The sequence below is a fragment of the Arvicola amphibius genome, chromosome 1 (assembly GCF_903992535.2).
Source record: "Arvicola amphibius chromosome 1, mArvAmp1.2, whole genome shotgun sequence".
Lineage (NCBI taxonomy): Eukaryota > Metazoa > Chordata > Mammalia > Rodentia > Cricetidae > Arvicola > Arvicola amphibius.
Genome location: NC_052047.1, coordinates 46870508 through 46884451, shown reverse-complemented (window position 1 = coordinate 46884451; position 13944 = coordinate 46870508). Strand labels below are relative to the sequence as shown.

General features: G+C 42.2%; 1 protein-coding gene across 1 annotated transcript in view; it reads left to right on the top strand.

Annotated features, from left to right (window-relative positions):
* The first annotated feature begins 4804 nt into the window (after positions 1-4804).
* The window catches only part of Stim2 (stromal interaction molecule 2), a 134405-nt gene continuing 125265 nt past the window's right edge, over positions 4805-13944 (top strand). The window contains 1 exon segment of the mRNA XM_038348798.2: positions 4805-5199. Within this exon segment, the coding sequence (XP_038204726.1) occupies positions 4851-5199 (349 nt within the window). The 5' untranslated portion in view covers positions 4805-4850.

The window sequence follows — 13944 nt, the reverse complement described above, 5'->3', positions numbered from 1 at the left end:
TTTGATTATAGTAGTTTTCAAATATATTCAGCTATGCCTTTAGCTTTGTTCTTTTTGTATAAGATTGCTTTAGCCATTTGACATCTTCCTTGGTTCAACACAAATTTTATAATTATTTTTCTGTTTCTGAGGAAAAATATTGGAACATTGGTTAGAATTCTACTAAACGTGTAGCTCTCTTTGGGGAGAAGCAGTATTTTAACTCTCGCATCGCACAGATGTATTTCCACTTAACAGTGTTCTTACTCATTTTCTTTAGAAAGCGTTATACACTTTTTTCATTGTAGAGATCTTTCATAGCCTTTTTTACTCTTAAGTATTCTTTTTAATTTTTAGTGCCATCAAAATGGAGATGTTTCCCTAACTTATTATGCCAATAGCTTATTGCTTTAATTTTTCTTTCTTTCTTTCTTTCTTTCTTTCTTTCTTTCTTTCTTTCTTTCTTTCTTTCTTCCTTCCTTCCTTCCTTCCTTCCTTCCTTCCTTCCTTTCTTTCTTGTTTGTTTGCTTGCTTGCTTGCTTGCTTTTTACAATTTTTTTGTGGGTTATGACTCTCTCTCTCTCTCTCTCTCTCTCTCTCTCTCTCTCTCTCTCTCTCTCTCTCTCTCTCTCTCTGTGTGTGTGTGTGTATGTATGTTATGGGGACTGAACCCGGAACCTGTGCATGAAGCACACACTCTACCACTGAGTTACTGTCCAGCCTTCACTCTAGAACAGGGCTGGGACCTAGACCCTACCCTGGCCTTGACTTCCTCAATCTCTGGCTCCTCCTATCCAGATGCTGGATGCCTGGTGTGCACTCAGAAGCACGCTTTCTTGCATTTTGCTAAAATATTTTTCCATCGTATGAGTTACCAATTCAGCCTCAAGTGCTATCAGATATACACATGTGAGTGTATGCCATGTAGTATCTCTTGCTTAAGTCCCCCACCTGCCTTCTTAAGGGCTGTATTCTAGCCTACACCACCATTCGAATCTCTAGTCGTTTTCAGCTGTGATAGTTTTCCTTCTCTCTTCATCGAGTTCCCCTCGTACAGGAAACGTCAATACTGCTCCTCCCACAGGGCACCAGCACTTATCAGAGAGATATCATGAACTGAACAACTCTCATCTAACACTTCGAATTAAACAGTAACAAAGCAAACTTATTTTGAATAGTAACAAATTATGCCACCAAACCACCTATCCACTTGCCTTTGGTGGGTAAATCTGACTTTATTTTGTTTTATGGAGTGGCTTTTTAAAAGCTTTCTTCCTCTACTACCCGAGAAAGATGTACAGAATTTTCCACCTTCATTAAACTGGGGCTTGCTAGCGAACAATTTTTACTACTCCCCCCCCCCCCCTTTAGTGTTTTAGTGAAAGATCCGGAAATTTTCATTGCTTCAAATTTGAAACTGTATCAGCTATTATCATTTTGACAATTTCCAAGTTCTCAGGACCTTAATATTCAAGGAAGAAAAGTGGCCCAGTTCAAACAGGTTTCCACAAAGAGGATGGTTTTTCTTGCGTTTCCCAAGGAGCTACCTAAGAAGGGCTAGCAAAGAGGACTTGCCCATGGTGCTCCACTACTCTGATGTTGCAGGAACCCCCCACTCCCTGGGGTCACAGTCAGGCCGGGGAAGCTGTGGGCAGGCCCGACCTCAGCCGGAATTCCCCTGGGTGATACTTCCATCCCGCCCCACGCCCACAACGTTCTCTCCTAGAGCCGCCGCGCCCGCCCACGCGGTGACGTCACCACCCGGGTGTCGGGCGTGCGCGGATGGTCCGCCCACGGAACCCTGGCGCGCTCTATGCTGGAGCCGCGCACGCGAGGCGCCCAGCTACGCTGCCAGCCGAGATCCGGTTCTCCAAGTTGGAGCCCAGCTCAGGCTGTGTAGTCTGTGGGGGGAGTAGGGGTTGTGGCTGGGGAGGAGCCATGCAATACTTCTGCGTTGGGCGTGCACGGAGAGTTGGACTCATCTGCAGGAAGATGAAATCGAGCAGCCTAGGCAAAGCGCGATGCGTTTAAATCTAACAGGACACGTTTAGAGTACACGCCTAGAGCCTAAGGCCAGAGTCACCAAGTACAAAGTATCTGGGTGCCAGACACCCAGGGAAGGCTTTCTTTGTTACTATTTTTTCCACACCACTGCAACCACCAATAACTGTGGTGCAGGTATAATTGGGTTCCTAATTAACTTGCCTTCTTGTCACACGGAGAAGATGGAGTGGAGGTTTCTATGAGGTTGGTCTGATAACAAAGTTCAAATCAGATGCCTGAAGTCGTGACTGTGAAAAGACAGTGAACACGTTCTGGAAATACATGGCACGGTTGTGAGGTCTGCACTTTAAAAGGAGGAGACTGGGATGAAGAAGGAGGGAAGTCATCAAGATAAAGGGGTTTCAGGTAGTTTTTGAATGGGATTTGGCAAAGGAAAGGACGGGCAGGACGCTCTAGATTACTTGGGAAAGGAAAGGGAACCGTGGAAGACAATCTGATTGCCACGCCTCAAACCCTGTGATGTGTGGCTTGCAATTGAAAGCATGGGTAATTCTACAGATGGGATTTTCTTGTAAAGGAATGGGCTTGCTCTCGCCTGTTACCCAGGCCTATGCTATATACAGGGAGAGTGGACCCCTCTGAGTGACAACTTGCAACACGACTGCTCACTTTGACAGGCAGAAACGTTGGTGCCCACGAACAAGATGAGTTAGAGGATTTATTTTAACCCGTGCCCATCTGAGAGAGGCCTCCATAGTGAAGGCTGGTTCCTTACCTGTGGCCTACTTGAGAGACATAAATATTTATGACCCTGTATCTTTTCAGTGAGGGCACCCTGTCTTTGAAAGAAATGATCCGTCCACTTTGTTTAAAGAAGCTTGGGCCCAGTGATTTGTATTTTTTTCCTGGTTTTATATTGTTATTTCTATAACACCGTTCACACTACCCACTTTAGTAACTGATTCCTACACTGTCATAACCTATAATTTCTTAATAGACATACATTTTATTTTATGTGCAAGGTGGTAAAGTCTCCCTGGAAAGGACTACTAACAATCTCACAGCTTCAAGTGCTGTCTTATTTGACTTTTGCAAGTGTTTCTTAGTCTGTTGAATCTCCACCATATAATACTTTGCTTGGCGTATATATTATGTGTTCAGTAAATATGGATGAATTAGATGATGCCTCCTGGAGAATAGGAAACCTACTTGTTTACTTCATGGTTTCCTGGTGCCCCAGCAGCACTGTCTACTCAGCAAACACATGACTTCACTGCTGTTCCTTTCAACAAACAAAGTAGATCCTTACTGTTGCCCTGTAAGGAATTGCCCATTCCCCCACCAACACAATGCCCCCAAGAAGTATTTCAAGAAATAGCTGTGCAGCACATTTCTGTCTCTTCCACAATGAGGGATATCTGAGGCTCTTTTGGTCAAGCTACCTAAGAAATTAGTCTGGAAGCTATTTTGACTTTTTGACTTCTGAAATAAAATGATCTAAAGTCCAAGCCAGCAGCAAAACCAACAGTTGGCAGACGATGTTCTTAACAATCCTAGCAACACGATCTTAAATAATTGTGTGTGTGCGCCTCCCTTTACAATTCAAAGGGCTCCAGAAGAAAGGCCAGGGTATGGGTCTCTGCCTCATGTAGCTGCCCTTGAATGCCATTCACAGGGGTCACATCCCGTGCACTCCCACAATTAAAACAAAATAAAACAAACGAAAAACGACATAGTTCCAACCCAGTAATGGCCATTACTTCGATGAAACAGAGTCTCGTTATTTCCACCTTCAAATCAATTAAATATGTCTCGGGCAGAATTTATAATAAAATGAACATCTTGAATGTACAGAACTTTGCCTTTTTGCAGAGAAGCAAAATGGTCAAGCCTATATTATATTGTAGTTGTGGCACCTGTTCAGCTGGCAGAGTCTATAGGAGGGGGTGGGACAGGAACCGTGTGGTAAGGTCTACAGGTAATGTCAGCACGGAGAACAGTAAAAAGCTAGAGCAAATTATTTGAATACTTCCATCCAGTCCTTGCTAAATCTGGCCGTGTTCATTAGCTGTGAAACGGTGGGTTAAGTTATTTTAACATTTCAGGGCTCTGATTTTGTCGTTTGTAAAATGGCGATGAGAAGGATGCGTTACACTATGCCGCTGTAAACTGCTTAGAGAAATTCCTAGCACGTTGGCACAGAGCAAGCGCTTTGCCAAATGTTTGTTAAGTAAATACAACATTAGGCTGGGTTACCCTCCACCTCTGCACAGCTGGTAACCGGTAAGTCCCACCTACATCCAAGTTAGGGGAGGACGCTGTTTCCTACTGCAAGATTTTTCTGACCCACGCGGTAGAGCACTTAGTGGATCTGCGACGTCGACACGCTTTCTCCAGGTCCCCCGGCTGCCCATCACCCGATCTCCGCGTGGGCGAGACGCACGCCTCCCTCCGGTTCAGGTTCCTTGGCTTCACCCCACACCGGCGGGCCGGCTGCTCCGGACCCCGCCCACCAGCCTGGGAACGCCCCCGGGGGCGGGGCCGGCCGCCGCGCACGCGCACTATCCCCGCGTCGCGCCTGCGCCGTGGCCGGGCTGAGGGAGGCGGGGGCTTGGTATGCGAGCGAGTGTGTGAGGGGAGGGAGGTGTCCCGGCCGAGCGTGGTACTACGGCGGGCGCGGGCCTGAGGGGGCGGGGGGATGCGCCGCGGCGGCGGCGCGGGCGCGGGCGCTGGGCTGGGGCTTGGCCGCGCCAGAGCAGCGGATCCCGGTGTCGCCGCGGCAGCTGCGCGGGTGTCGCGCCGGGTCGGAAGACGCCGTGCCACAGCGCTCCCCCACTTTTTTTTTTTTTTTTGAATAACCGGAACCAATGAACGCGGCGGGGAGCCGAGCTCCGCGAGCTGCCGGTGAAGGGAGCGGGCTAGCGCCCGGCGGGAGTCCGTTTCCGAGGCGGCGGGGCCCGGGGCAGCTGGCGGCGAGCGAGTGGCCGGCGGCTAGTGGGAGCGCTCCTCCCGCCGCGGCACCCGGCCGGGCCTCGGGCTGCCCTCTCCGGCGGCGTTGGGCTTCCTTGCTGCTCTTCGGGCTGTTGGTGGCCGGCGCGGCGGACGGATGCGACCTGGTGCCACGGCACCTCCGCGGGCGGCGCTCATCGGGGTCGGCCGGAGCGGCTGCGTCTCCTTCGGCTGCGGCTGCTGGCGAGCGCCAGGCGCTGCTGACAGGTGAGGCCCGCGCGGCGGCTGGCAGGCTTGGCGGGACCCCCGGGCTGGACCCCCCATCCCCGAGGGGGCGCCCCACGGTTGCCTCGGCGCCGACCGTCGCACTTCGGACGAGCTTACTAGTCCATCCGACTGGCGCCTTGACTGCGGCTTCTCCTCCCTTTAGTGGGTTTCTGCGAGCTTCCCAGCTGAGCAATGCAGTAGTTTCTCTTTCGTGCTGCCGAAGGGGCCACTGGGGTCTGCAGGGGACTGGGCTCATTTCCCCTCTTCCTAAAACTGCGGGAGAAAGTAGGCGGTAGCAGCAGCAGCAGCAGCAGCAGCAGCAGCAGCAGCAGCAGCAGCAGCAGCAGCAGCAATGCGGTATGGAGTCTGCCTCTGCTGCCTTTGCAAAGGCAGCTGGCAGCGTCTTAGCGATTGTGAGCCCGGCTGAGCGCCCTGTCCCAGGGGAAGCTGCTGAGGAGATACTTTAAGAGCCACAGCACCTAGTGGCATTAGTGGTTATGAAGAAACGTCAAAGTCTGGTGTGTTTCTGTGGGGTACGAGACCGTTGTCAGGGATGGAAAGTATATGCTGTTTGAGAGCATCACTGGGTGACAAAGGGTGCAGAAGGCGCAGCAGGTAACCAGAAACACACCTAAAATTTACCAAGTGCAGGGTATTTGTGACATGGATTTGGGCAGCATAGTTGTGATGGAGTGCACCAGCATCTTTTAAATACAGAACGTTCTGGCACTTACTGAAAACTCGCCAGTGTGTTGGTAAGGTTAAGTAGAAAATTGTATGCTTTTAAAGCCTTCGTTGTCTTATATAACTGATCTGGTGTGGTTTAAGCAATGATGTAAAGGTCCTGAAATGATTTCCTGGGGCAAAGTGGTGGGGTTAGAGTAACTTATTATCCTTCCTGCTGTGTTTATTTTTAAGGTAAATCTCTAGTTTTTCTGGAGGAATACCAAGGTTAAAGAGGAAGAAGATGACCCACTATTAATTTAACTACAGCGATAGCCCGAGAGGCGCCTGGTAGTCACTAACAGCTGCTCTGGGAAGTGTTCAGGAGCTTTTAGATGGAAGCAGCTTTCCTCTGAGTTCTGTGACAGGCTATTTCCTGTTGTAGAGAGAAGGATGTTGGTAAACGTTGTCAGGCAGTGTGGGAGTTGTAGGGTGTAGAACATACTGATCAGCTTATTTAAGGTGCTCAGAAACTTAGCAGATCCTGTTCAGCTGACACAGGAAACCCATCACTGGTGGTCTTGTATAAACGATTATAGAATAATCATCTCTAGGTATATAATACCGTGAGGGAGGGACAGATTGGGTCGTTTCCTGCTCAAATCGTTATTTTCTACTAGAAATGTGGCAAGTGTGGAAGGGAACAGGGATAAGCTAGTGAAGTAGGACTGTAGGTTGAGAGCTTATTGCCTCCCGTGGGAATGGAGCACAATCACTTTGACTTCTAAACTATAGGAGTGTAGTTTGTTTTTTTAAGAAATGTTTGATTAGTAGATGATTGCATAATGCCTTATTGAATGTAATTGGCAGAAAGGCAGCGAACTAGAATTTAGATGTTTATTGACAATTTTAGCAAGTATGTTATATCGAGACCACCATATCAAGAAAATTAAGTGCAGATAGAATAATAATAATTTAATAAGGTGAAACCTTTTTAATTTTTTCTGTATTTCTTTATGGCCTAGTGGAAAAGACAAGGCGATTCTTAGTGAGAAAAATCAGACGTATCACACAAAATGAATTTGTACTGTAGTTTACTAGAATAATGTTAACCTTGGAATTACTTCTATTGATCTCCAGTTTTAATTTTAATTAATTTTAAAAAGTTAAACATTTCCATTTAAAGTTTCAGCTTCTAAGACTGTGCAGCATCCAAGTTGAATTGTAGTAATTTTAATAAGTTTCTGTTAATATTGTCAGTAAAGCTGGTGTTTGGGGAGATGTATATTGAAAGTCACTTGTAAAATTAGAATATATTGAAAATTGCTTTGACTTCTACGGACTCTGTAAGGCCCTTTCTCATTTTATCATCGTTTTGAGTGTAGTTCTCTTTTATGGATCCACTTGTTATATTAATCCAGGAACGTAAATTGATGGTGATATTTTATACTTCAGGAAGTGGAGCCACAGACAAACCCAAGGTTTACGTTCTAGACTGTGTTAATGGATGGATAAAGACATGAGCATCAGTTATAAGAGAAATACATTTTGTTTTAATTTTGAAATTTGAAAAGTTTTGAAAGAATTGTGAAAGAACTTTTCTCAATGTTTCCCAGTTAAATGTGTCATTTCACTGTTGGTACTTAATAGCTTTGTAAATTGACAACCACACCACTTTCTGTTTTCTCCAGATTAGTATTTTTAATACTTAACCGTTAGGAACTTCTTAGGAATTTTCCTCATTAATACAATCTAAAAGATACCTTTTCATTGAAGCTTACCTCCCAAGGGTTTATGTTAGTGTATATTAAGAGTAAATTGTTTTTTAAATCTGGCTTGATCTTAGTTTGGAGCAAGAGAAGTGTTCTTGCGGAGATAAGTAGTGATACCATCAAAATAAACAGAGCCATTGTCTGAAATGTTTTAATAATGTAGAACCAATATTTATAATATCACGTAAAATTTTAAATTGTATGTTTGGATACACACACACATATTTATTTTAAAAGTAATTTAGATGATTGAAATCTAATTGAGATTAAAGATTGATGACTGGAAGCTGACAAAATTATTATAAATCAGTACTTTTGAAAATCTCTTTTTTGTTTAACACATATAGTATCAACTGTGGGGAGTAGTTAAACTTATCAAAATTGAAATAATGGTTTCTGAGAACTCTTGGAAGGGCAAAAGTAAGCTCCTCTCTCTCTTTGCATATATAAGTATGTATATGTACACAAAACACAATTTGGGAGAATATGTAGAATAATTTAACACTTTTTCACACACACATACACACACACAGAGAGAGCTATTTGTTTCCGAATTTTAAAGCAACCAACATTAATTTTAAAGTGCTCTATAATTTTTTAATGAATGAAAGTAACATTCTTTAGTGCTTATAAAGATTTTATTTCTTCACTGATTTGGTTTATTTTTAGTAGTATAAAATAAAAACTTTAAGGTATGCCTTTTAGATGTATTAAAATCTCAACAAAACCTTAAAATGTTCTTAGTTCAAAGTATTAAACCATTTCAAAGGGCCACTTTATCCAAAAGTGTCAAAAACACCTATGCTGTGGGACTTTCACTAATATACTGGGAATTTTTCAGGTTATGACTGGAAAAATATTAATCCAAGCTTTTAATTGTCACTCACCTTGCATTCCTAAGAAGACTTATCCAGTAGCCACTACCTTATTAATGCCATATTTGAGTGACTGGTTGGCTGGGGTGTGCTGTATGTATGCCACGTTGAGTCATGCTCTTCACTAGGTTGGTCTGTGCTTGTGTTTACATTGTGACACAGAGTGTGTTTGCTGTAAGCTTTCTTTTGATGCCCTCCTGCTGTTTCTTTTTTTCCCAGTCTTTAACCATTGCTGTGCTTACATTGTATTGCTAAACACAGATCTGCTTATATCTGAGTGTCATCTATTCTTCATGTTTAAAATTAGTTATAAATTTGTTTAGAAACATCCCATTCCTTGTTTAAGACTCTCAGGAATCCTATTGGTCACTGTTGAGGATCTCATAAGTACCCATTGGAAATAAGGGTTTAAGATTTAACTTATACTTGGGCTGAATGGTGGTGGCACAAGCTTTTAATCCCAGCAGTTGGGAGGCAGAGGCAAGTGAATCTTTGAGTTGAGTCCATCCTGGTCTACGGAGAAAGTTCCAGGAAGGCCAGGGCTATATGGAGAAACCTTGTCTTGAAAAACCAAAAACACAAAACAACCTTCCCCAAGCTTACTTTCTTTTATACAAAAAGAATGATAAACAGATAATTTGCTGGTGACTTAATTTGTGGATGGGGTTAATGCTAATGTTTTTAGGTTAATTTAGACTCATGAATAACTGTATCAACCATTTTGGATATTGAGGTACTCATTGTTACTATGTGAATACTTTCAGAGTTATACTTGGAGATACATATTTATATATAAAGTATAGACTGATTAATTAAAATTATCAACTAAAAATGAACATGCTACTTTTGATATTCTTTAAGAGTTTAGACCAAGTTAGGAACTTACTAGGAGATTATTTTTAACTAAATAAGTTTTATCAACCAAACAATTATTGAATACATGCAAACAAGGAATATGAACAAATACGCACAAGAACAGGCTCTAAGTTTGCTCATTGGTTACTCAGGCTAGCCCAGGCTGGGGAGTAACAGGTACATTAACTAGACTCTTACTAGGTGTCCTTAGAGTGCTAGCTGCTTCCTGTGTATCAGTATATTTAGGTCTGAGATCAAACCTGTCAGAGTATTACTTTCATACAAAACACAAGAAAATGAATGCTTTATGCCAATATGTAGTATACACTTATAGACCTGAACAATGTGAGACCAGCTTTGATTAGCATAATAGTGGAGTGCAAGCTGTTGGGGAAGGAAGAGGCTTCTGTAGAATTTGAGGTAGCCCCAGGTATGTATAGCTCATGTAGACCAAGAGGAGGCAAATGGAAGAATAAGGAGGATTAACTGCTTAGAGATATGCCTAGAATGTTTGTGGAGGAAAGGAGAAGAGGCTGGGCCCAGATTATCCTGTGCTCCACAGTGTGTTTAGTGTGTAGGGAGATCAGCCTTGTACTAGGAAATATGGGGAGCAATCAGAAAAATGTGTTGGCACATTAATTTTGCTAGTTAACTTGGAATACTGACATGAAAATTTGCATTAAAAACATTTCAAAATAGTAAATGTGTACATCTTCTGGAGAATGTAAAGTTACCTTAATGTTTTAGGACAACTCAGAAGACATTTTGAATAGTCCAGGAGTTTAGTTCATAAACTCTTTAGAGTTCCAAGTCTTTTAGCCTGTCATCAGGAGGGAGAGGAACTGTGGTATTTGAGCATGAGGATGGCTTGTGTTTGAGAAAGTGAGTTCTGGGGTGGAACTGGGCGGACGAAGGCGGTGAGAAGGTATTCAGGAAGCAGTGCAGGGGGAGAGGACTTGAGGGCTTCAGTTACAAACTGGCTCTGACAACACTTGCAAGGAGCTTTAGAAAGTTTTAATTCTTGTGTTAGACAACAACCTGGCTGTTTCTTACCTTTTAATCTCAGAGTTTCTAGAATGACTTAAGTTAGTACTAACCTTTGAAAAGTTCCAGAAGAAACGTGGTGTCTTTTTCACTTCAAGTATGCCTATTGTTTCAAAATTAGGTGTTTGTGTTCATGATTTGGCTTCAGTGATGATTCGCAATGTTGTTAACAAAACATCACAAGTATACTTGCTGATTACTCTGACAAACAAGAACACTGATAGCTAAAGATAATATATTTGTATGTTTGCATAAAGCCTTTTATTCTATATTTCAGTATACTTTTTATTCTCTTTTAAAGAATGGCTATGTCCAGGTTGAGCTTGTACCATATATTAGCATGTGCTCTCCCATCTAGATATCTCCGGTCTCTGTGAGCAACAGTCTTCTGAGTACTGGCTAATTATTTGTTTCAAAATTAACTATTGAATTTCCTGTATGCGGTTCAAGCCTGGTTTGTAGGTGGTGATCTGTAACACCAGACCTAAGTGGGTTGTTTTTGCCTTCTCCATTTTGATCTTAGTGTCTGGAGGTTTTTAATCCTCAGTCTTTCCTGACACTTTCTAGTCTGACTTTCAGTAACCACTTTTCTTGACTGGAGTCTTTGTTGCTGATTTTAAGGATGATTCTCTCCTAAATCACAGTTCTCAATCTTGTGTTCTTCCAGCTGAACATTCATTTCCTCCTCAGAGAACTTCATTACTAGGAAAGTTCTACTGGGGTAGGGAACCCCAGGCCAATGATTGCTTGGACTTTTGGCCTTTTTTCATGTGGTGCTACTGCACAGCCACCATGGCTGCCATCCCCAGAATGATTTTCTTTCAGCTAGGCTTTGCCAATCTTGTAATTTTCAGGGAACTAACTTTGGATAAAGGATAAAGGGAGTTGCAAGATATCAATAGTGAGGATTGAGTGTTCTTTAAGACTCTTAGGGGTAACCAGTTCTCCCCGTTCCAGCTTTCCCCACAGGTCCAGGAACCTCCCAAGCCCAACAAGAAGTTTACTGGGATGGGCCCGCTCTGAGTGCTTGCATATGAGTTGATGTTTATGTGTGCTTCAGATCTTGGCCTCTGCAACTTTGTGCCTCCAGTTATTTTCACTTTCTCCGTCTCTCTCTGATCTTCTTGAACTTGCCATTATGTAAATGAAACACTTCAAAAACTCTTACTGAATTAAGTGCTGGGTTTTTAAATTTTAAAAATACTGGCAGTGAATCTTATTTACATAATTTCTGAGTATTAAACAATCTCGTTAAAAAATCCTTGGAGTAATGACAGTGATTTGTATTTGTCAAGTGTTTCCCAGGAAGTGAAAACAGATTTTCAATGCTTCAAATTTCTGTTCTTTCTTATTTGACAGGGTCTTACTGTGTAGCTTAATCTAGTCTTTCTTCATTTCCTTTGGGCTAGTCTTAAACTCCAGATGCTTCTACCTTCCCAGTGCTGGTTTTACAGTGTGATCATGCCCACCCCTCCTTTAAAGTTATCATCTGCTGTTCGGTACTGTACATTTTACAGATCTGTGTTTTCTTCACTCCTCTGTTTCTCTTTCCTTTTAAAAACATCTGCTGAGTCCTAGATGAACTTGATCTGCCTTCTTTGTTCTTGTTTTCCCCCAATGCCCGACTTCTTTATTAAAGACGAGTGTAAGTTTCTCTGTCTCCTCATTCTGGTCACCTTTGAACTCTTCTGCTTTGTCACATGTATTCATCATGCTAATCCTTCTTACTTTTTTTTTTTTTTACTTTTTTCTTGGTACTAATTAAAATATTTTTGTGTTTCAAAAATTGCAGTCATAGGTGCTTCATATTTTTGGAATTTGCATTTGTGAGTTTGCTGTTTGATGTGCGTTCAGGCCTTATGGTTGTGAGAATGGGTCTGAGGAAGAACTGAGAGAGATTAAAGGAAAAAGCCAGTTTTTAGTGGGTATGTGTATTTGTGTATAATTTTACACATTAGTTAACTACTGTTGTGTGGTAGCCATGATTTGAGGAACTAGGGCTATAAAGATGCTACAGTTTGTCTTTAAAAATTATTGCAAGAACAGTAAACTTGAAACTTGTCTGGGAATGCATTTGCACAATGTAAGAAAGTGTTAATTTTTGTAGCTTATCTATTTGCATTGCTGTGTTTACTAGAAATACACTAGAGTTATCTGTACTTTCATGTTCTTTTTCAGAATAGCCAAGATGTGGAAACAATTTAAATGTCTGTTGACGAAGAATAGATAAGAAAATATTATGACATAACATGTATACATAGATAGTGGGATATTAATGTTTATTGATGGAACTCTGGATAAAGAAAGTGTGACACACACACACACACACACACACACACACACACACACAGAGAGAGAGAGAGAAAGAGAGAGAGAGAGAGATTTTATCCAGCCATTAAAAGAAGGAAATCTTGCTATTTGTGGTAGTATAGATGAATCTGGAAAGCATTCTGCTAAATAAAACAAATACAGAAGTAAATAAAACGCACAGAACAGTAAATACCTCATGGTCTCTCTTGTGTGTAATCTAAAAATGTCAAATGTAGTAGAATAGAGGTTTCCAGGTTTCCTTAGATTTCGTAAGAGAGTACATTATAAATAGTCTTATACCAAAAGTAAATGTAAAGATATGAATTGATAATGATGATTTTTCACAGTTATACCCTCAGCAATTCAAATAGTACACCTGATATAGCTATATATACTTCAGTTGTCAAGTGTGCCTCATTAAAATAAAAAATGTGTTTAGTACAAGGTTTTTCGTTTTTGTTGTACATTTCCAGTACTAAAGACAAATTGTGTGTGGTCTCCACCCCAATTTTGGAAGCTGGAATCTAGCCAGAACCTTGCCGATGCTAAGTAAGCTTTCTTACCGAGGAGCTACACTTCAGCTCCCTTCCCCTTTGGAATAAGATGCGATGTAAGTAAACACAAACTTCAGATTCAGCAAGATGTCTGGCCTTTCAAGATCCATACAGTACCCTGTCCTGAAGTCTGCTAGAGCTGTACCCACTTAAAGACTGATGATACGTGAGTAAAGGCATGGGGATATGACTTCAATAGATGTTCTATGGGGAAGTTCTGTTTTCCACAGTGGAGTAGAGCATTGGTCAGATAGGAGAGGACACACAGTATGAGAGTAGGAAGCTGAGAAGGGATACATTGTCACATGAGAATGCTAGATGTGATTGTGGATGGCAGATATCCAGGATGATGTGACCATCAGTGCTGAGCCTGTGTACAGTGCACCAACAATCAGATTTACATGTGGAACTCAGATTTTTGGTAGTAATTTTGCATTTCTTAGTTCATTTAATCCTTAGAGAATTTTTTTGTGAAGTTATCATTGTTATTTTCTATAGTCAGTGTTACATATAATGGCGATTTAGTTTGTACCTAAAAATCTTTTAGTGCCGGGGCTGGAGAGATGCCTCAGTGGTTAAGAGCACTAACTGCTCTTCCAAAGGACCTGGGTTTATTTCCCAGCACCCATATGACAGCTCACAACTGTCTGTAACTCCAGTTCCAGAGGACCT